This window comes from Sebastes fasciatus, chromosome 13 (assembly GCF_043250625.1).
Source record: "Sebastes fasciatus isolate fSebFas1 chromosome 13, fSebFas1.pri, whole genome shotgun sequence".
Taxonomy (NCBI): Eukaryota; Metazoa; Chordata; class Actinopteri; order Perciformes; family Sebastidae; genus Sebastes; species Sebastes fasciatus.
Genome location: NC_133807.1, coordinates 26,875,338 through 26,898,928, shown reverse-complemented (window position 1 = coordinate 26,898,928; position 23,591 = coordinate 26,875,338). Strand labels below are relative to the sequence as shown.

The following is a 23,591-nucleotide window of genomic DNA, read 5'->3' as shown; positions in this document are numbered from 1 at the left end:
GCTTTCATTTACTGTTGCCATGGCGAGGGACCCTTTGACTGATGAGGTGTGGATGTGGGTGTGTGTGTGTGTGTGCGTGCGTGGGGGAGGGAGGGAGAAGGAGCACGGTGAAAATCGGGGCATTGGTGTCAGAGTCAAATAAATGGCTTTGGGGCTAATTTAAAGAGAAGAAAGTGGAAGTATGGCATAATTAGGACCAGCTGCTATCTGATGAGTGTTTAAATAAGACTAAAGTGCTTTGTGTAGAACTGCCGGGAGAATCGGTGTGAGGGAGCCAGAAGGAGGAGACGAGTGATCGGACTAATACATGTGTGATCTTCCACCGCAGAACAACAGGCACCTGATGAACGCTGGTCTCGTGGACAGTTAGATGCTACGGTAACGCCTGGCCAATAGGGAGATACACTGTTACTGTAATACCTATTTCTCACCTCAGAAATAATTCGCCTCAGTTTTTTAGTAAAATGAGAAGGTTTGTGACCCGGCAGCCATGTTGAGATCAGTTGAGGAAATACCAAGCAACGCCCACCAGCCGGAGCAAACTTTCTAATTTTACAGCTAAACAGTACACTACAAGATGCTTCTGAAAACATTTGAGGTGAGAAATAGGCATTACAGTAACAGAATATTGATTCATATTTGATCAGCACTGCCTAGTTTGACCGTTTGATTGGCGAGTGATTGACAGCTGCCTCCGTTGAATGAACAGCCAATAGGAACGCTCTCTCTCTGAAATGACCTGTGATTGGCCAAAGTCTCCCGTCACTGGCTAGATTTTTTTTTAAAGCCTGAAAACAGAGCCATGAGGAGGTGCAGAAGTCTCTCAGGACACTTGAATTACAATATGCTGAAAGGTTATTATGGATTTTTTTGCCAAATGATGCCAAAAACATTCCACCTACTGCAGGTTTAATCCAAAGGTACAATCACACCAGTTAAACTCTGCTCTACTCCTCCAGGATCATCATCTCTGGAAACTCCATTGTGTGCAAACACAATGTCCCGCGCCCTGTTTGGCAATAGTGAAGAAGACTTGTGTCCACAGTTGGAGAAGATGTGGGTATGATAGCTTTGCTTTAGAGACCAGCATCCTCTCAGTGAAGAAATGGGACAAAGTTCACCTGCTGCAGCAAACACTAAAACTCCATTCTGGATGCAGAGCACACCAGGAAGCACATGTTACCTAAATGCAAATGAACACCAGCCAAGAATGTGCTGCGGTTTTCTACAATGTATAATTATGTCTCATTACATGGATGACTAAAACTGTAATTGTATCTTAACATGAGTGAGAATTACAAATCCAAACGGTCTTGTGGTTTAGGTAAAAGAAAAATCTGCACCACCCCAGGAGCAACTGAAAAAAACAATTGTATTGGGAAATATATATATATATATAGCTGGATAGCCCTACACTTTTGGATCATCATTAGCTTCTCATCATATTGATCAGACCCTTTAAACAACTTGTTGCTTCGGCAGCAGTAGGGGTGTAAAGTTCATGTCATCTTCCATTTAAACTCCCAAAAAGTGAATGGATCCAGGTGTTAGTGGGATTATCCCACCCACCCACACACAGAGCTGGGTTTAACAGACATCCACAGACACACACAAACCCAAAGATCCTGCCTCCCATATGTTCATGTGCATCTAAGAGCTTTAAATGGCCTCAATGACCCTGAGAGACAGTCAAGGGAGGTTTAAAGAGGGAAAACGAAGGGACTGGCAGAGCTACAGAGAGGCTGGAAGCCTATGGAGAATTGCTGAGTGTGAGACGGATGTTTAAGAGAAATAGAAGTGTTGAGTGACCCAGAAGACCAAGCAACTGATGGTTCTTCCTGTAACAAAGAGTGTTTTAGTGCAGCGGGGTGAACTTACAGCTTCCTGTAGCAGCTGCTCCAATGAATAGATTCTTGGGCGGTTTCCTCTTTCACCGTAGATAACAATGCTGAAGCTAGAGGAAAAAAGCACAGCGGAGAGAGAGATACATTTTTTCAGATGCTTGTATTATGCTCGCCTGGCCACATGTCATATATTACTCCCACTCTGCTGTTGTTAAAGCGCCTTTCTGCTGCCTGAGCCGGAGGAGCCGTATTGATACTCAGAGCGAGGTATGGGACGATGTGAGGTTTGGAAGGTAAGGTAGAAAGACATGAAGAGAGATATATAAAAAAAGAGGCAAATACTTTACTCTTTTCATGCTAAATTCCTCTTTTCATGATCCAAAAGACGCCTACCCCAATAAACCTTGTATGCATGATTTCTTTTATTGTGTGTTGATGTCCGGAAGGATGTGTTAGCCTCAAGTATTATTAATTAATTTGATATCCAACCACTTCTAGCCACGTCTCAGCTTCTACATAGAAATGCCACTTTGTGCAAGGTTTACTGCAGAATGAACAAAAAGGCGTAATCATGTCATGGTAATTTGATAGACTGAAGTAATCTAAGGACCCTTTCACAACTTCCAAGTGACTTTTCCGTTTGATTTGTTTCTAGTGTGATACATATTTTTGGACTGTTCGGACTTTCGGACCAGTTACAGGAAGTTCTGGCAGGCTATCATCATGTTATAAGAGTAGCGTAGCTCCTTTAAAAGGAGCAGTGTGTAGGATCTGGCGGTATCTAGCGGTGAGGTTGCAGATTGCGACCAACTAAAGCCTCTCCCGTGTACCAAGAGTGTAAGAGATCTATGGTGGCTGATAAGAAAATGTGAATAGCTCTCTATTGAGCCAGCGTAGGACGTTCGAAGCAGAGCCAGTGCATGTGTGTTTGGGAAGTGAGTGGTGAAGCACGAGAGAGAGAGCGGCGGCGACGGGAGCGAGTAACTTTATCGACTAGCTTTAAAACTGAGCCTGCTACAACCTCCGAAATTTCGATTGCATTAATGCGTTAAAGAAATTTGTGCTGTTACACAAATTTGCGTTAACGCGTTAACTTTAACAGCCTTAAAAAGAATCTGATTGAGGTATTTAAATGACATATGTGTATTAAAAAATACCGTGACTGGTCACTTGAGCTACGTCCCGTGTGCTTACATGTCTGGGAGCTCCAGTGTGTGGACCCTGGCAGCGTATAGAAGCTCATCCTCCTTGGAGATCAGCACCTTCAGTCCGTCAGTTAGGAGCTCTTTGGTCAGGATACAGTTAGGAGCTGCATAAGGAAAAAGCCAACATCACATTTAATATTTCATCACTGAAACTATCTGCTGCTGTCGCGAGATATCCAGTGTTATCTTCTCACCTTCAGGGCTTCTGTTGCTGCATGAGCGGCTGCTCTCCTCCTCCTCTTCTTCTGAGAAGCTGCTGCCGTCCATCTGAAAGCCCTCATCGGCCGCAAAGCTCTCCAACAGCAGACTCACCGCTCGTCCCTTTGGCTGTAAAACATAACAGAAGGGACGCACAGAAGAATAAATGGATGCAGGGATGGATAAAAAAAAATTAAACGTGGAGATGGAAAGTGTGATAGAAGAAAGAAGAAATTGTTTAGCATGCTCCTCAAAGTAGCAATTATCCACAGGGGACTTCACAGCGCCTGTACTATCTCCTATCAGTAGCCGTTTTTTCACTCTGTCACAGCAGAAGGTGTGAGCCGCCCCCTTCCCACATCTCCTCTCCCATCCTCTCCTCCTCTAAGATTACTCAGCAGGAGGTTGGGCTATGTGCGATGTGCTAAGTACTTTTAATAGTTCTACTGTAACGGTCCTCAAGGTGAGAAATCTAGGACAGTAAGACATCACCACAAATGTTGAAGAAATTTTTTTGTAGAATTGGATTCTGTTTGGTGGTTTCATGAGTGAAGATTGAGTGCTTTTTGTATTTGTCTAGTACCTGCTGGTCTTTGTTCATTCGTGCTCTGCTGCTCTCCTCGCTCTGTGAAGGCGGCGCCCCAACTGACCAGCAACTTCTCCTCTGTTGAAGTCGACATGAGGAGGAACAAGATGAGTGGTGAGAGACTCCACAAGCACTCTGGTTATGGTCCCAGTTTGTGCACATGAATCTTCAAAAATAATCGTTTATTTGCAGAAATGTTTGCACAATTTGAGTCCCTATGACGGCATGTTAGGGCCATTGTAGGTAAAAAATAATAATTACGGAGCTGGGGGAGAGGGGTAATATTCAGAGAAAAAAAATTACAAATTTGCAAGATTAAAGTCATAAATTTATGAGAAAAAAACTTGGATATTCTCTCCGATTAAAGTGGAAAATTTACAAAAAGAAAAATCACAAATTTGTGATATGAAATCCTAAATTTACGAGAAAAACTTGGTAAACTGAGCGATGCAAAGGTCCTGAAAGATACATATATGCGTTTCTTTCACATTTTCAATGTGTTTTTTTATATTTTTTATTTATTTATTGTTATTTTTAGATTATCTAAGATTATAATTTTTTTAAGATTTTTTTTTATTTTATAATTTATTTGACTTTTTAATCTCGCAAATTTGTGAGTTTTTTTCTTGTAAATTTGCCACTTTAATCTCAGAATATATCAAAGTTTTTTCTCGTAAATTTATGACTTTATAATCTTGCAAATTTATGCATTATTTATTGTAAATTTGCCACTTTAATCTCAGAGAATATCAAAGTTTTTTTCTCGGAAATTTATGACTTAAATCTCAGAAATTCAGATTTTTTACTCTGAATATTACGGTCCTCCCCCGGCTCCATATATATATATTTTTTTTTACCTACTAATACACTGTTGTAGAATTATTAATTCAGGGGCAGATATTTATGATATAACATAAACACTTTCCACTAACCTTATTGATTGCTCCTCTCAACATGGTGCTCTTGCGGGTCGCCCTCTTCAGCCTCTCACTGGTGGTCGGGAAGGTGGCCAGTCCCATGCTCCTCCGGTAGCGGCTGCCTCTCGTCCCCAGGCTGCCCCACCGAGGCTCCTTAGACCTGGGCCCACACGGCCTTCTGACCCCTTCGGTCCGGTGATCTTCGCGTCGGTTTTTGCCTGCAGTGGCCAGGCCCAGCCTACAGGGGGGCTTCTTCCTCACTTTGACCTCGCCTTCCGCTCCAGACAGACTCTGGGAGCCTGTGTGGTTCAATTAGAGAAACAGATTTAGACCTCGCTAACAAGCAAGAAGGAGAAACACAAAACAGATGCTTCCCATGAAGATGTGGGGCAGCGTTGTTGACTCGTGAATCAGTTTCAAAGGACAGTCTCACCATAAAGCTCCTGTCTCTGTTTTTTGTTCCTGGCTTTCTGGTTGGCCTCCAGTTTTACAACAGACGAGGGACTCGGATCTGTCACGGAGGAGCTACAAGTGACGTCTCTGGGGGGTTGGGCTCTGTAGTCTTGACCTTCATCGGTATCATAACTTCCTTCTTCTTCTTCATCGTCTAATGGAGACAGCAAACAATACAGCATTGAGACTGTTAGTTAGGTTTTATGAACTTCTTATCGAATCCTTCTCTTTAAGTCATTACAAGCCAGCCAAGTTCTTTAACTGACTCCCCATCATTTCACAGGCACTTCATTAGCATTTAAGTAAATAGTTTAACTGTTCATAGAAGTGATGTATGAAGTGCTTTGCCTCGGTGGTATTTCCTGGTGTGAACCCACATGCTACAGAGCGAATGAGCAAGGGAGTGTGGGAGTGAGTTTGTGTGTGTTTGTCGCTGCACTTTCTCAAGCAGCTCTTTGACCCAGTCTGCTGGTCTCCAGGGCTGTCAGAGCCTCTCACAGGCAAGTGTCCACAGCTGTGGCTGCACATCGAGCCCAGACCGGCCGACGAGGCCGATCACTGAGGTGTCGACTGTCTGTGTGCACAACCTCCCCCCCCGTCCGTTAGGAGACATTCATCAACACCTATTCACTCACTTTTGACTGCCTTTAAAGTGATTTACAGATTAACAAAAGGCACACTGGATTTAAAGCAGCAGTAAGTAGTATTGGAGCAAATATGATTAACATTTTTTTTTGTAAAATGGTCACTATGTCCTGACAGTAGTGCATGAGACAGGTATTCTGAGGATAATCATGTGCCTCTGTGTCCTCCGGTGCTTCTAATGGCAAAAATATGCTGCCTACTCCCACTTTAAGAGGACACTGGGTTCTCTGTGTTAGTGATACTAACAATATGTCAAAGGGTTGTTGCTTTATTTTTAACTTGAAACAGGTCAAATGGGCTTGATGCACTGCAGCCCTTTGTTTTCTGTAGCATTTTATTTCTGTGTAGGGTCAATGTTTATAGAGTCTTTTGAAGAACCGAAAATACCCTCGACATGTGGCTGTTTCTCACTTTCATAGCTGGCCAATTAGAAGTCTCCGGTTCACCACACTTGTCTGTATTTGTAGGAGTGAAGCAGAGAACCCAAAAGTCAACAGCATGAACATAGGAAAACATGCAAACAGAGAGGGTCGAGGCCATGAATCACATTCAGGTCTTTCTTACTGTGAGACGACACCGTTTACCGCTGAGCCATAATGAGTGGCTGTGGCCAGTTTCATTACCGTTTCGACCGCAGGGACTTTCCCCCGGATCTAGGAACCTTTTGAGGAACTCAATCGCGGTTCGACAGCAGGGACCAGGGTCTAAATTGGTTGAGCGTTCCAATACCCATACTACTATACTATTTAGTATGCCGGAAAAAGATTTATTATGTCCCAGTATGTCAAATACAGTATGTTAAAAATACCAGGATGTCCTACTACATCCGGTCGCATTTTGCAGTATGCAAGTCTGCATGTTTTTCTGATTATTCTGACCCACAATCCTGCAGATATATGGGCAAGGGGGGTCGAAGTTCAAGGAGCAAAGTTATGACAAAGTACTATGTCCCAATTGTATGCATACTGCATGCAACAGTACGCACTTTGTAAGGGCAGCTGCGGTACTAAAAGTAAAAATAAAAAGTATGCGATTTGGAACGCACCCTAAGGGGACATTATACGGGGCCGTTTCAACCCCCAAAAAAGGCCCTGGTCGGGGGTAGTATTTTCTGAAAGTACAGGAACTTTCGGGGTGTGGTTTGCAGGTATGACCATCGCTGATTGGTCAAACACACACACAGTGTCGCTGCTTCAGCTGTACCGCTTCATTCATAAAACAAGGAAGTACTCTAGTATTGATTTAGGACCATTTCATGAGGGGGTAGAGCATTTCTCTTTGCTTGATAACATTAAAAGTAAAGTTAGGCTCTGCTGTCGGCCTCCCGACTCATTTTAATTAATTCGAGAGGGATAGAGGAACCTTTTAGTTCTTTGAAAAGTAGTCCTGGGAATAAAATTACCAGGAACTTCTTGGCGGAAACCTGCATCACTGTGTGAGTCTCATAACCAGCTCTCAGTGGCCTCACCTTGATCAGAGGAGTCACTCTCTGCAGGGGAGCTCTCCCCCTCCTCCAATGCCTCCCGCCTCTTGCCACGGAGAACCCTTGCTCTGGGCTGGCTCAGATGGGATGAGCCCTGCGACAGCGTGGTGGATCCCTTCTTACGTCCACGGCGCACCAGTCCAGTCCAGCTCTCTTGGGGGCCACTGTCAACACTGGCTGCTGAGAAAGTTTGCAAAAACCAATCACACATCTAGGTTAAGAATGGGGCTTTAGGGAACAGCGCTGTGCTTATTAAAAACAAAACAGCACGAGGCACAATCAATACTGCCAGCGTCTACCTGTGTCACTTTGTCCCCCAGACTCTCGCCTGGACTCGGCTTTGCTCGTGCCCTGGCTTCTGTGTCCGTGCTTGGGGTTGGAGTTGCAGGGCGAAACCTCCTTGTCCCTGGAGCCCGTCCCTGAGAGAATCTTTTTACCCTGGGCTTTCTGTTTGAGCTGAGTCACATCAGCGGCCAGTTTGGAGCCGAGCATGCTGTGAAGACTGCTTTTTCTGCAGCCCTGTGCTTTTATCTGCTGCAACAGAGAGAGATGAGAGAGAGACAGTTACACTCCCGGTCACAGCAGTGTGCGAAAGCATCAGAACGTCAGAGGGAGAGGGCTCTCGTTTGCTCGCACACAGAGAAGAAAAGGGAACAGTAGAAGCCCCAATGAAAAAGATATTAATATGGAGAGCAGAGGATTTGACTCCTGAGGGTAGCACCTAATTAGAAATAGTGTGCAACAAAGGAACATATCAAACGCAAAGAAACAAAGAGTGGCCTCTTTCATTTCTAGTTGCGTAGAGGACAAAAGGGAGGAGGACAAGGGGACCCTGACCTGTGTGCTGCTGAGTCTCTCAAAGCCTCGACTGGACAGCCTCTTCTTCCTTCTCTGGCTGTCTCCGCCCCCTCCTAGGTCCTCAGGCGACAGCGCAAGCCCCGCCCCCAACGACCTGCCAGTCAAAACAAGGGAGAGGCATTCATTAGAGAAGAATGGTGGTGGTTTGAAAGAAAAAAAAAGAGGGGGTAGGACATCACAGGGGAAAAACAGAGTTGAGTCACCTCTCTGTGGGATCTAATAAGTCTCCTTTCTCTGTCTGATGAACAGAATGACAAAAAAAGGACACGGAGAGCCCAGCGTCTGAACCGCACACTTGAAAAATTGGGATCTAACAAGGAACCTGGGATTGTTTGAGGGCAGTGTGGCGTAAGAAGCCTTCATCTAGGGAGTGTCTGCGCAGCCTGTGAAGCGCTGCATCGCTTTGAAAGATACACTGTAATGGTTGGAAGGCATTGCATTTGTATGCGGCTCTATTGTTCTCAGCGAATATCATAGCTCTCCAGTTGCATTTTCATATCGCTGTGGCACACTCTTTCCCCTACGCTGAGCAGCATCACAGGCCAACCACTCCAAATGCCCTTGAATTTCCCTCTGGAAGCCTGCCCACAGACCACACCGACCGACGTGAGCCAGGCCGTGCTCAAACAAAAGATTAACTTACCCCCCCTCCTCTCCTAGTGAGCGCGCAGCCCAGGAAATCACATTTACAGAGTAAGCAGGGTGTAAATGTGAAGTAGATAAATAAAGCACACTTTTCTTTGTTTGCATATTGTACAAATCTGTAACTACACAATCAAATGTCTTTGTCTGTACGTGTAGGCCTCAGTTGAGAGAGTGTGTCAGCGTGCATCTGTAACAGAATGAAGGCGATCGTCGGGCGGCGGGACTGTCTGCCCGCTGACTGACAGCAGAGCGACAGAGGTGGCAGTGGAGTGTGAGTTGTCCCTGTGAGGCAGATCCCGCCACGGCTCGCCTTCCGCTGCTGACAAACACAATATGACAGAGTCCCTCCCCTCAGCGGGGGGGCTTAGCGTACAGTGACTAATTAAACAGAATTGATTAGCAGGGTTTGCTGGCTAGCAGTAGTTCTCTCCAGCCTCCCCCCCAATCAAAGCAGCACCACAAAGGACCCCAGCGCTCTACCCACAGGAATAACCGAAAAAACAAACAATGCCTGCATAAACGCTCATAAGCACACAGCTGCATCCATACCTAATTGCGCAGATGCATAAAATGTGCAGGCAGGGATTGGATTTATCGCTCGCTGAAACCACACACACTCCGTGTCGAAATAAGGAAAAGGAAGGAGATACTAAAAAAGGCTTTTTTTTCCTGTTACCCGCTGACCCACTGGCCTCCGTCATAGCACCCAAGCGTCAGCATCTTGTAGTGGCATGAGTGGCAGGTGCAGTATATGCTTTTACATAACCCTGCCATGTAACGCAACATGGGGCTAATCAGTCCCCAGTCTGCCTGCTCCTTGTTCAGATGTGTCGTGTCATTCTCTGCTGCATTGTACACGTCCGCGGAAACAAAATGGGGTGCCAGAACCTGAGCTGTGGCTCAAATGTTAACACAATAGAGAGTTTACTGTACTGTGGCCTGCAAAGAAAACCCCACCACCCCCCCATGTTGGCCCCACTCCCTCCCTCTATCCACTGCACTACGCTGCAGGGCCCCCCAGGCCCGCTACCCTTTCACTTGGGTGTCATTGTCACCCGGCATCAGCGTCCCCACTCTGGCCTGGCGAGGGGGCAAGGGTACACGGGTGGAAGGAGAGCGGAGGTGACACCGCAGAGGGGCAGCTGGGAACACGGTGGACCGTTGCCCAGAAACCACAGCGGGGACAGGAGGGAGAAGGAGAAGATGGCGAGAGAGGGAGCGCTGCGAGGTGACATTTGGTGCTCTAAGCCTTTCCAAACCCTGATGACAAGGCTAATTGAAGCCTGACAGGAAACCTTTATCCCCCTAGACCCTCTTTGGTTTATCAGCTCCCCCACCTCCACCCCTACCTCCACCAAACAACCCCTTATTTGACAAAAAGCTGACGCTTGCACTTTTTTAAATGTCATCAACACATTTTGAGATAAAGTAGCGTCCTTGTTTCTTGAATATCCTCCATTATCTGTCTCCCTCTTCATTTTTTATTCCTTCTGTATTCCACTAATTGTTTTTTTTTCCCCCTCGTACACACATGGACGTTGTATGAGAGCTCTAAATGTCAGCTTATCTCTGAGTGCCTGGACTGTCTGACCATCATGTTATCCTCTGGACCCCCGGTGACCCCCGTGGGGCTGTAATGGCAGTGGTGTGTCACATTCCTGCTGCTGGGACAGATTACAGGAGAATTCACAGTACTCTAATTACATCCTCTGCCTGTCATCCCCCCTCAACCAGCAGCCAGCAGCCAGCTCCCGAACCCAGCCTAGCTAAGCTCGACATGCACTACAGTAATGCCACTGAGGTTTAAGATTAGCTGGGTTGAAGCCTAATGAGACCAGCGAGCCGTTTTCTAGGTCCATATATCAAGCATACATAAATATTCTGTGCTAGCAGACGTACACGCAACTGACACTTATTATGCTGTTATACAATTAACGCCAGTGTTGATTAGATTAGAAAGGGTTGAAGTGGACTTCCTTGAATGGTTCAGCTGTGTGTTCTCCCCATTTCCTGTTTATGCCAATGAGAGGCAGTCCCTGTATGCCAGCGATACAGAGGGGGCTTATCAGGCGGGGCTGGACTGTAGCCAGCCAGCGTAGATGGGGCTGAGTGATACTCACTTGACTTTTCTTTGGCCCTCAGATGAGGACACTGGACCCGTGGTGAGGGTGGGTTTCCGCTTCCTCGGCCGCCCCGGTCCTCGTCGCGCCGGGCTGCGAGGTGTTTCCTCCTTCCTGCTCGCACACGCAGATGTAAACAGACAAGCAGCGTTAGAGAGAGAGAGAGTCTGAGATACGACACATATCTAAACTCAAAAAGGTTGTAGAAGCAAAGAATATAGAAATGAATCCTCTGAAAACTAGAAGCAATTGTGTTTAAAGGGTAACTTCTGTATTTTCCCATGTGTTTGCGTCGTATTGAGGGATAACGCTGCAACCGGCAGCTGAGACGAGCCACGAGGGCAAGTGAGCATCGTCACTGTAATTTTACGTTCACTAAAAGTGCTTGTTTTTGCCAGACATTTATGATAATAATCAGAGCCTGTCATGGCAAAAACAAGCACTTTTAGTGGACGTAAATGACGGGGCCAGCTTGCCCCAATAGGATTACATGGCGGCTGCCGTCTACAACGCTCTCCCTCAATACTGGACCAATTTCAGAAGTTGTTTTCCCTATTGGTCAGTTAGACACAAAAACATGGGACAATAGGGTCCAGGTTGAAAAATACCGAAGTTACCCTTTAAGTTTGTATTACTTTTGAAATCTCTGGATGCAAAGAGTGGAGACGAGCTTAAGGGTATGGTAGGATGAGGTCACACTCACTGATGATCGTGCTTCCTCTGAAGTTTGGCCAGCTCCTTTTGCTTCTCTTTGTAGCGGCGCTGTAGCTCAGCCAACTTCACACGCATTTCAAGCTCAGGACCGTCCATTGTTTCCATGCTACCTTTGGCCGGGCACACCTGAGGTAAACATCATTAGAGGTCATTTTTTAATATTACTAACATCCTTAAAATTTCAAGAAACACATCCCTAGGTTATCTTTTCATTTATTTGAATGAAAGACATTAAAACCCTCTGAGAACTTTTTTTCTTTTGAGTCTTACTGGTTCATTGCGAGGCGTCCAGCTGCATTTCCTCCGTAAATTGAGGATCCTGCGGGCCGGGAAGTGTCGCCCTGAACTCGTAGTGCTGTCTTCCTGGGAGCCCATCTCCAGTGCCCGGGCTGTGGCCAGCGTAGCAAGGCTCTGGAGGTCAAACATCAGCAACTCGTCTTCTGTTACAGGAACAAAAGGAATTGTTTGGTTCATATTGCGTCCATGCATGCTTGATTTAAAGACACTACAATTACAAGCTTGTTTTCTCTAAAGAGGACCTGTTATGCTTATTTTCAGGTTCATACTTGTACTTTGGGTTTCTACTGGAACATGTTTAGATGCTTTAATGTAACTCATGTCAAAGTGAACAGTTAAAGATTTTGTGCATGTGAGGGCAAATTACGCATCAAACGTGGCTTATTATTTCAGCATTATCTCGTGATATAGACAATAAATTGAAATTGGACGCATTAAACCCGTATGAGGAGGCAGCGGCGCATCGTTTCAGAGGTCACATCAATGTGGACTCACCAGATGCTGCTATGTCAGTGGCCATCTGGGCCAAGCTCTTCCTATAGAGCCATATCTGCCTGTGGCATTGAATGGACTATCTGAGATAAAGTGTGAATATCAGGGGTCGCAGTCTAGTCACGGAGAAGAAACACGGAATATTGTTTACAAAATATCTCACGTCTTTACATATATATAAATAAAAAAAAGATACCGATTCTTCTCGCTTGTTTTAGTACTTGTTTTGGTAAAGACGATTGTTGTGACTCGACATGTGCCACTTCCTTGAGCTGTCAACAGTATCGCATCACAAAGACAACATCACTGACTCCAGAATCAGTTGATGATACCCTTTTTATAGAAAACCTCTTTTGGGAGCAGTTAAATGCATTAGGATGCTGTGGTAAACACAAAACATCCTTTTGCATGAATAAAAAAAACAAAAAACAAAAAAACACATGGCGCTTTGAAAAACAAGGAACCTTATAAAGACACTTAAAAAAAAATGTGGTCTAATTAGCCAGGCAATGCTCCAGGGTGCTGAAAACATCGACTGCTTTTGTGATTACACACTAACTTTCAGTGTGTGTGGGAGAGAGAGGGAAGCCAATTGGTGTGTCTCTGTTTTTTGTTAAAGTGTGTCTATTCGCAATTGCGTGTGACTTTTTATGTGTGTTGGTGCGTTTGTGCACACGTGTGGATCAAACAGCGGCGGGATGGAGAGACAGTGAGACAGCTCCCTGAGGAAAGCTGGAAGGGAGAGAGAGAGAGGGAGCGAGGGAAGGGAGGTGCACACCCCTCGCTAGCGGTTCAGCCCTGTCCTCCTGCTTCTTCTCCCTCTCCTGAGGCCTCTGCATCGTTAGAACAGCCTTTTAGAAAATAAAAGTGCCTTTAACACACCAAAGAAGAGAAACGGCAAGCAGGCATGCAGACAGCTTCTCTGGGGACGTGTTAGAATCCACCAGAGGCTCTCGAGACCAGCAGGAAGAGAGGAGTATCTGGGAGGGAACGCCGAGCGACGGAGGCTAGGCCTGAGGGGGGGAGTGGGAGTTTGTCTCGGTGGACGCGGAGGAGAAGGAGGGTAAACTATGTGAGATAATGCTGATATGAGTGTGTGTTCTGCACGTGTTAATGTGTATGAGTAATGGAAGACCCGCTGTCCCTCACCCTGGCTTTTCCCACAGGTGCGCTTTTGCTGCTGCAGCTCCAGATCTGCCAGCTCACTCAGAAGCTGCATACCCTGGTGGGGGTTGGGATGCGACGGGGCAACTGATGGGGCGCTAAGAGGGAACAGGGGAAATGGGGGTACATCTGTGCAGAAGGCGGCAGCGATCAGCAGCTCCAGACTCCAGTAGCAGGGCACGAGAGGTTTGTGGGCGACAGGCGCTGGGTTTGGGCTAGGGGGGGAAGCTGAGGCGGGGGAAAGACACGCAAAATCCCCTGAGGCGTCATCGGGGGTCGTCTCATTCTTGTGCTGCTGCTCGCCGTCCTTTGCTCCCTCGAGGGACGAGGACTGAGGCTCGGGAGCTGCAGGGGAAGCGGGGTCAAGCTCGATGATGGTGGGGAGTTCTGGCTCCTGCTCTCCAGGCATGTTGACCTTTTGAGCGTGCTCCACCCGGCTCTCCTCACCCGCAGCCTCGTCATCCTCTTCCTCTTCCAAGGTGATGACAGCTTCTGGCCTTTCAGGCTCCTCTGTTGATAGGGGGACCGGACAGGAGGCGGCCTCGCACACTGGGCTCTTAGCAGGGGGGCAAACCAGCACCTCTTCCTCAGCGGGGCCCTGCTCCTCCACCTCTCTCTCTCCAGGCACGTTATAGTTGGCTGCCGTCACCGCTGCTATCTCCGCCTCCTCCCTCTGCTCCAGAACTCGCTCGACCACTCTTTCCTCCTCTTCCTGCTCCACTTCCTCAGGTGGGAGTGGCTCTGGGAGGGGCCTGACCACCGCTTGGCAGTCTAGCTCCTCCCCCAGACTGGAGAGAGACTGGGGAGCGTGCTCAGCAGGCTCCACTTGGACCGCTTCCAGGTCGGCTGGCTCAGCCAGTCGAACATCCTGGGGGGAGGGACCGCTCCTGTAGCCCATGGCAATCGCCGGGTAGGTGTATCCAGGAGGCAAGTCTATAGAGAGAAAGAAATATAGATAATAAAATCATCAATTGTCAATACTGGCTAAACAATTCCACCAAAGATATCTCATAATGACATTATTCTGTAAGTAATATTTTGGCTGAAATGCAACAGAAAGCACAATTTTATGCAAATCCAAAGTCCTTCCACATCAGACCCACTCTAAACGTAATTCCCTCGCCACCTTTGAGGTCACAAGCGATGAAAAACCAGGAAAAGGAGCTGCAATCTGCCTTGATCTCTCAGCGGTAGGAAGGGTAGAGGACCACATGCAACCTTGTGCGAGTGTGTTATTTGAAGAGAGCCAGGCTTTGGTTTATCAGAGCACCTGACACAATTCCTCTGGCGTGCGGCGGCCGTTAGCCAGACATTAATGATGATGAAGAGAGTGCGGGGCCTGTGTGGGGGTGGAGGAGAGGCGAGGGGCTGCTATTGAGGTGTTTCTCAGTCATTACTGAGGTAACGGTAGCGGAAAGTCCCGGCTCAGCCGGCAGCCATTTTCTGCAGCTTTGAGCTGTTCAGTCAATCAGGGGCTTGCCAACAGAGCCACCCACACATATTACCACCACACCAGCAGACAAAAAGGATCATTTACAACAGTGGCTATTCCAATTACCACTGGATATAATGTACAAGGTGATCTTAGAATTCACTGTCCTCTTTCTCTTGCTGTGTCAGTTATTTGGCTTAAAGGGGAATACCACCCAGATTAAGAGTTCCAACATGTTATTTCCATTGTTTAGTAAAGTTCAATCAATATTAGTGAACATGAGCTCCTCTCTCTCAAAGCCAGAAACCAGACAAGTAAGTCTCACACTTGTGATGTCATCAAGCATAAACTCTGGAGCTTCTCCATAGACGATGAATGGGAGACTGAGTTTATGGACCCACAGAATGTTTGTTTTCTTTTTTACGACGAAATTTAATGTATTGATTTGTGTACTTTTACACAAATTTCCCTTTTTTTCATGATGGTCAGCACAAAATCAATTCTTATGTAAGCCACGTAATTGTGAACTGGGAGGAAAAAAGAGCTGCAAACGCTACGTGGAGAGGAGATCAGGTGGATGGATGGGTCATTAAACACCGGACTTTCACCCAGGAGGGTTGATTTATTTGTCACGTAACTTCCGTACATACAGTAAGTTACGCCACTTCCAGAATTATTTTAAGCCAAACCATGATCTTTTCCTAAACCTAATCAAGTAGTTTTTGTCATGTTACGTCCGTACTTACGTTACGCCACTCTCTGTGTTATTTTTTTAACCAAGTCGATCTTTTCTCTAAAACCAACTAAGCAGTTTTATTTTGAAAAGACTGGAGTGGAAATTGACAAGTGCGTCATGTGCTGCTAGACATTCGTAGGAAAGATAGATCTCATTTCTCAGCATTTTGTATTTAATTTTTTTGCACTGTGGTTATATGCTATTTATTGCACGTCCTAATATAAATATTTATATTTATTTATATTTTTAATATTCTCTTTTTCTTAATTTTAGATCTTATATTTATTTACATATATTTTGTTTATATTATAGCATTATGTACATAATTGACATGTTAAATACTGCTTTGTTTCTATTTTCTTACATGTCTTATGTTTATACAAGAGCAACTGTAACGCCACAAATTTCCCTCGGGGATCAGTAAAGTATTTCTGATTTGGATTCTGAAGACTACGTTGTTGAAAGTTGTGCTGAAAAAAAAGGAAATTTATCTCCATGTACACAAATAAAATAGATTAAATCTCTCCCCATTCATTGTCTATGGAGCAGTTCCACACTTTATACCCTATGACATCACAAGTTTGCACTTTAGCACTCTAGTTTTCAGATTTGGGAGAAGGTTGTTCATGTTTACTAATATATTTTTTGGACTGTCTTAGACCATAGGAATATGGCCAATGAAAATGGCCGTAGTTCCCCTTTAACATCTGTAACTAGCTGCATCTTAAGCTGATTACAAACAGCATGTTCTTTGACGGGCTTTTATTTGATGTTATCACTCATCCTGAAGCCGCAGCACACAGTGCATCAAAGGCAGCTGGAAGACTTTGAGGCACATTTGTATATTTTTGTTTGCATCTAGATGCTTTTGCTTACCGGGCTCCAGGGATTGTGGGTAATCCTGTGCGGGCTGTCCCTCTCCTCGCTTGTCCTGGGATTCGGCACCCTTGAGCATCTGAGGCGGGGCGGGGCTGATGGCAGGTGAGTGAGGGGCCGCCGCGGCGGGGCTGGGAGCGGGGCAGGGTGTAGAAGGAGTGCTTTTGGGATGCGGTCGCAGCGACGGGGACTGGCAACAAGGGGACAGGTGAGCGGCGCAGGCCCCGGGGGGAGACGTGTTCCTCTGAGGTGGGTTGTAGGAGTAGGGCTTGGCAGGTTTGGATGTTCTCGGCTCCGAAATTAGTTCCTCTAGTTCATTGGAGGGCTCATCCGGCCTCTTCTGCATCTGTGGCATTAAAATTAAGTTATTTTCACTTCTACATAATAACCAGCTCCTTGCAATCTAGTCAGTGACACAAAAAGCTACTTGCTCCGCAGCCTAGATTCAGTGATTTACTCCATTACTCCATCTCTCACTCCTGAGAGAAAGTCAGCATCCCAGAACATTTTAGGGGAGTTAAAAATAGACTAAATAGTCATGTGAGAAAAGCTGACTCATGACTCACTCACTCTGCTTCTTCTCTTTTATATGGATAGAGGGATGATAGAGATATAGAGAGGGATAGAGAGATAGAGAGATATAGAGATGTAGAGATCTATAGAGAGATGGATGGATAGAGATATAGAGAGGGATAGAGAGATATAGAGGGATAGATAGAGATATAGAGAGATAGAGAGGGATAGATAGAGATATAGAGAGATATAGAGAGATGGATAGATAGAGATATATAAAGAGAGGTATAGAGATATAGAGAGATATAGAAAGATGGATAGATAGAGATATAGAGAGATATAGAGAGATGGATAGATAGAGATATAGAAAGATGGATAGATAGAGATATATAAAGAGAGGTATAGAGATAAAGAGAGATGGATAGATATATAGAGAGGGATAGAGAGATGGATAGATAGAGAAATAGAGAGGTATAGAGATGTAGAGATATATAGAGAGATGATAGAGATATAGAGCTATAGAGAGATGGATGGATAGAGATATATAAAGAGAGGTATAGAGAGAGATAGAGATATAAAGAGATGGATAGATAGAGATATAGAGAGGTATAGAGATAGATAGAGATATAAAGAGATGGATAGATAGAGATATAGAGAGGTATAGAGATAGATAGATAGATAGATAGATAGATAGATAGATAGATAGATAGAGATATAGATAGATAGATGTTAATCAAACTTGCTTCACAGTAAAATCTTAATGTTTCCTGCATATTGTGACTAATAATCACCTGTGAATTATGAGTGGCATGATGTTGCATGTCCATGCCATGTGCAGCTCTGTGCTGCTGCTGCTGCTGCTGCTGCTGGGTTTGAGACTGTGGTTGTGGTTGCTGCGACTGGTGGTTCTGGTGGTGGTGTTGATGCTGATGCTGGAGCTGCTGGTGCTGCTGGAGAGCGTACAGCTCCTGTTGCCGTAGAAACTGGGATCGGGAGTACACAGCAGGATGCTGCATGTGGGAGGGTGGGCCCCGGGCGCCGTACACAGGGGGCCACAGCCCTGGCTGCTCCATCACATCTAATGAGAAAAAAAAGGAGGAGGATTGTGATGGAGGGGGCTACCTCAAAAAGACGTGCACGCACATACGCACAACCTTTTTCTCTTGGATTCATCATCAACACTACGCACAACAACACTAGAATACAGTTATCCATATCCTTATCCTGTCATTATCTACCTCCCACACACCCATTTCAAATAAAGTGAAACCATTATGGATCATTTAAAAATCATTGAATTCACATTTCATCGCAAGGACATAGACAAATGTTTTAAAAAAAAGAAAGATTTTGACTTCACAGAGCAACATCTCCCCAGGCTGCAGCGATCCCACACTCTCCCCCGCTCTGAACAGAAAGCTGTTTTTTAAGAACTGCCTTGAGAATTAGCTGGAATGCTGGAAAAAAAAAGTTATGACAATGATGAAATGTGAACAGATGATGATAGCTGTAGTTTGATTAGAGGTCAAAACTCTGGGCGGGAAATGTGTCTCGCCGGAGCATTCAGCTTGGACTTTCCGCCCCCCAAAAAAAGTCCCACCTGCCCAGCCCAACAGCAGGAAAGGGTCTGCGAAAGGGCCCAGCAGGAAGCTCAGTTCCCATGTCTGTGGGTGGACAACCTTTCTTATTATGTGGCTTTAAGGATCAGTACAACTCGTGGTGTGGGTGATGTGCTATGACCCACTTGGGAAGTAGTGGGCCTATAGGAGCCTCAAAATCCCAATTTTTCTATTCTCTCCCCCTTGACTCGCCCCTCCACCCCCTTTCTCCTCGACACACCAACAACCCTTGTTCAGAGACATAAACTTGGATGTTTCCTGTGGGAAAGCTTCTTGTGGATGCACTTCCCTTCTCAGCTGAAACTCCCGTGGAGCACAGAGGGAAACGTACCGTCGAAGATCGTGAGCTAATTAAATGTCACAGCCTGCTCGCTGAATATGCGTCTACAATGAGTTTTGAGAAGTGATCTCTCTCTCTCTCTCTCTCTCTCTCTCTCTCTCTCTCTCTCTCACTCTCACACTTCCTCTTTCTCTGGTGTGGCACTCAGTGTATGCTTGTGTGTGTTCGGATGAGTACCCTAACCCGTCGAGAGCCCTATTCCTGCTGGGCCGAGCAGGTGGCGTGCAGGAAATGTTGGAATCGTGGCGTCTGTGAATGAGCCCATTAAAGGGGAAATTCATCAGCAAGTCTTCGCAGGAAGTGATCCTGCGAAGACTGCTGATGAACTAAACCGACGGTTCTTTTAATGTTAATGTAATAATGTTCATGTGTGTGTGGCAGCACATGCATATAAATACGCTTTAGAGAGGAGAAATCAAGGTTATGGCATACCCAGGTGGTGGGTCGCAGGATGGGCGGGGGGCTCAGTGGGCAGGACCACCAGCTGGGCGGAGGGGTCCTGAGGCAGAGGCAGGACTGGCTGCAGAGGGCCTGGCATGGCCGCCGAGAAACCTGGGGGCAGATTCTGGTGCAGGGCCGTATGACCTATACCTGCTTAATAGAAAGAATGAGTTTAGATTTATATACCCATCACATACTAGGTAAAACTAAGGCTGTCAAAGTTAACGCCATAACGCCCTAGGCTATGTCAACAAATCACGGATTACAATACACAGAGAGGGAGAGCGACTTCATTCTCTGCTCAGGTAGACATTACTCCTCTATATCTTCACATAGCAAAGAGTTTTTTGCTGCTATTGATATTGATGCTCTGGATATCATTTTTAGCACCTTTAAGTTGAAATGATGTGTCCTCTTCAGCATAATGTAAAATCCTGGCTGCTGAATTCTGCACAAATTTGAGATGACACAGAGTTGTGTAGGCACTAAAGGAAACTCAATATTTGCTGCTGAGCAAGATTATATAAAAGCATTAATGACCTGTAAGTCGATGGAGCATAGGAACATCTTTGTTTTTTACCTAAACCATGAAAAAAAGGAAAAGCAGGACTGTACTGCCTTTGTTACATGATGTATAACACTGTAAAAAGCCACACAGCTGGGATGTGTAAGAACAATCTTAATTTCCAAATAAATAATGTCGTACCGTAAGAGTGTCCTGTCATCCAAAGGGATGGGCTTCCAGTTCTTGGCATCCAATGATGATGAGCAGAATGTGCAGCAGGATCTCCTAATTGGCCAGACTGGAGGGAAGTCCCGCCTGGGACCATGAGATGAGAGGTGAGGTCTCCGTGACAGCTGTTGGAGGGGTGGATTCTTGCAAACTCCACCCTTTCCTTATTATCCCTGGTATCACAATGAGACAAACATGAGGAAATGCAAATGAAGACCACTGAAGGTTTTTAACAATGACAGATTTTGAAATGGGTATTCTTGACAGTTGCTTACCTGATATATGCATCTCTCTCTCTGTCCAAGCAAGTCAAACCTATCTGTTCCCCGCTCATCCTCTTCCTCTCCTCTTCGGCGGTGGGGTCCGAAGGATACATGGAGCGGGGCGGTCCTGCAAGACAAACATTAGCTTAACCGTTAGCTCTCACCTGGCAAGGACATGTTCCCAAGTCTCACACAATTTATCAAAACACTACTATGACTCACAAAGGGACGTAGAGTACTGACAGTGCTTATCAGTTGAAATGTAGTATTTTTAGGCTGTGGTATTTCTACTTTTACTTAATGTTTTGTTTGTCTCATCACAATGCTCAGAGCCACCAATATTTCTCATGCATTTTCAGCTTTCTGTTTTCTTTTTTTGTTTGTTTTCCCAGCTAGTAGGTCATCAAGAGGTCACAGATAAGAAAAAAAAATACTCTCCGTTCCCTTCACCTCTGTTTATGAGTCAGTGACCCAGACTGCTTACCTTTCACTGAGGGATGCACCCTGCCTTGTCGGCTGTTGGGATGACTGTCCGCTGAACGACAAGGTGGCTCCCTCTGTCTGGCCACGGCCACGGCGATCCCCACTGGCGGCTGTCGCACCTCACTTTCCCCGTGACCTGCGTCCCCCATCTCCCGGCCCCGCCCGCTGTAATCAGGGCGCTCGTTGTCATTGGCTGGGCCCTTTCGGGAAGGTAGAGTCTGTTTGTTGCCCTGCACGGCACAGCTCCCCCCAGCAGGACCTGATTTGAGGCTTCCCAGCCCCCCGAAGGGACTCTTCTGGGAGAGGAGCAGCGGCTGTTGCTGGTTGCTGTACTTTAGTAAGCTTTTCATGGCGCTGCTCTCCCCCTGAGTTGGGCCCTGGGGCTCAGGTTGCTGCTGTGGCTGCTGCTGTTGCTGATTGAGGGGAGGTGCGGGGGGAGGCTGGGGAGGTGGCAGGCTCATTCCCGGCTGCTGCTGCTGCTGCTGCTGCTGTTGTTGCTGCTGCTGCTGCTGCTGCTGCTGGGAGAGCTGCCCACCAGTGCTCCCTAACTCCATGTAAGACTTCCTTTGCTCCTCCTCGGGTTGTTGTGGCATGTGTTGGGGAGGCCTCATGGCCCAGGGTGGCACCGGGGGCTGCTGGTGGTGATGCTGCCCGCTGCTGTTGCTGTAACCATAAGGAGACATCTCCATCTTTCTTTTCAGCTCTTGATTAGCCCCCTGGTTCAACTCAGCAGGAGAAGGAGCATCCGGGCCAGGTCGGCCGTGCTGCTGGTGGCGTATCCTGGCTACCTTTTGACCGTCTCTCTGTAAGGAGCAGCTACCTCCGGGACCATGGGCCGCTCCAGCCCCGCCGTGTTGACCCATGCTTTTACTTCCAAGTGGGGAGGAGTTGGGTTGGGGTCCTGGATGTGAACAGTCTCTGTAAGGAGAAGTGTTGACAGAATGAGGGACAGAGTGTCCAGCTTTGGGCCCCTGGGGCAGCGAGGGTCTGAACACATCCATGTCCACGCCGCTGTTGATACACTCGGCGCTGCGGGATCGTACAACCTGGTGCTGCTGTTGGGGATGCGGAGGCTGTTGCAGTTGGGGGGGTGGAGGAAGCTGTGAGGGCTGAAGGTGTTGGTGGTGGGACTGCATCCAATCTGGAGCCTTCTCTGTCTTTCTGTATGGGTGCTGCTGTTGCTGTTGTTGTTGCTGCTGCTGCTGCTGCTGCTGCTGCTGTTGTTGCTGTTTCCTGTGCCAACTACTATGGTGCCCACTGCCTCCATTCTTCTCTATCACCTTATCCTTGGTGTTGCCGCCTCCCCCTCCACCGCCCACACCGTGGCAGTCGGGGTTACCAAGCTGGAATGGCCCACTAGATTTGTCCCCGAGGCCTGCCACAGATGGCACAAATGTAGGCCCTGTGACTTTAGGATCTCGCCCCACATTGGCTGGCCCCCTCTCATGTGAGGCAGGGTTGGCGAGAGGAGCAGGAGGGGGCGGGCAGAAGAAGTCCGGGTGGTGGTGTGCGTGGTGGGAATGATGTGGGTGGTGTGGGTGGCTGGGGTGGAGCTGAAGACAGTGGAAGCCCCCTGGGTGAGGATGCGTATGGGGGTGAGCGTGAGGATGCGGATGGGGGTGTGCCCCTCCGGCGGCAGAGCCCATGTGTAAGGGTGGGGGCACAGAGTAGGACAGGGAGTGGTGGAGCGGTGCCTGACCCCTTTCCAGACAGTCTGAAGGTTGCTCGCTGATCCTCATCTCCCCACTCACCCCCTCTTTGGTGCAGCGGCTAACGCCGCTGGACACCATATGTCTGCCCTGGCTGCTCCCCCCACCCCCCAAGGCCCCGAGGGCGGTGCCCTCCCCCCCACAGCTGGACATGGAGTTCTTAGCCCCCGCTCCAGTTCCTGCATCTCCGTTTTGCATCTTGCCGTTGTGCAAGCAGGCACTGAGGGGCTTGCCCATACTCTGAGGGTGCTCCTTGCTGTACTCCATCGTGAGGGCCGCCTTGTGCCTCTCCAGGGCCCGACTGTTGACCTCCTCCAGGGGCAGTGGGTGCTGTGGGTAATGTGGGTGCTGCTGATGGGGGTGGGAATGGTGGTGGTGTGTGGGCTGTGGCGGCTGGTGGCTGTGGTGCTGTTGTTGTTGTTGCTGCTGCTGCTGTTGCTGCTGCTGCTGCTGTCTCTCTTTCGCCTCCTGTTTGCTACTGGACCTCTCCTTGTCCTTCACAGGTACCACTCCTCTCTCCACAGACGCCTCTTTGAGACCCTTATGCAGACCCGCCCCTACCCCTGGATCTCTATCTCTGCTGCAGGACCCCTGAGAGTGTCCTGAACCTGCCCTGGACATCGGCGGCAGACTGTGATTGGCTGAGATGAGAGGCGGCTGGGACGGGAGACCTCGGAGATAGAAGTTCTCTGAGAGGAAGGAAGGCAGTAAAGACAAGCGCATTAGTCAAGAAAGGAAAAGGCAATGACAGAATTAGATTATTCAGCTCTCATGATAGCGTCCCCAGGCATCCTTGTATCAATATCCCACATCAAATTACACCAT

The 23,591-nt window shown here is 47.1% G+C and overlaps 1 protein-coding gene across 8 annotated transcripts in view; it reads right to left on the bottom strand.

Annotated features, from left to right (window-relative positions):
- Positions 1-23,591, bottom strand: part of bahcc1a (BAH domain and coiled-coil containing 1a) — a 104,018-nt gene that overhangs the window by 5,782 nt on the left and 74,645 nt on the right. For 4 of the 8 annotated variants that reach the window (XM_074656579.1, XM_074656583.1, XM_074656578.1 and 1 more), the window contains 19 exons: positions 21,059-23,455; positions 20,587-20,701; positions 20,285-20,484; positions 19,570-19,731; positions 17,970-18,256; positions 16,666-17,011; positions 13,607-14,554; positions 11,939-12,108; positions 11,658-11,794; positions 10,955-11,068; positions 8,169-8,283; positions 7,631-7,865; positions 7,317-7,511; positions 5,184-5,357; positions 4,766-5,049; positions 3,831-3,911; positions 3,244-3,376; positions 3,039-3,153; positions 1,879-1,954 (listed from right to left, as the gene is read on the bottom strand). In XM_074656579.1, coding sequence (XP_074512680.1) covers positions 1,879-1,954; positions 3,039-3,153; positions 3,244-3,376; positions 3,831-3,911; positions 4,766-5,049; positions 5,184-5,357; positions 7,317-7,511; positions 7,631-7,865; positions 8,169-8,283; positions 10,955-11,068; positions 11,658-11,794; positions 11,939-12,108; positions 13,607-14,554; positions 16,666-17,011; positions 17,970-18,256; positions 19,570-19,731; positions 20,285-20,484; positions 20,587-20,701; positions 21,059-23,455 — 6,284 coding nt within the window. The remainder of the gene's footprint in view (positions 1-1,878; positions 1,955-3,038; positions 3,154-3,243; positions 3,377-3,830; positions 3,912-4,765; positions 5,050-5,183; positions 5,358-7,316; positions 7,512-7,630; positions 7,866-8,168; positions 8,284-10,954; positions 11,069-11,657; positions 11,795-11,938; positions 12,109-13,606; positions 14,555-16,665; positions 17,012-17,969; positions 18,257-19,569; positions 19,732-20,284; positions 20,485-20,586; positions 20,702-21,058; positions 23,456-23,591) is intronic. The other 4 variants (XM_074656580.1, XM_074656585.1, XM_074656582.1 and 1 more) reach the window with 3 other exon arrangements.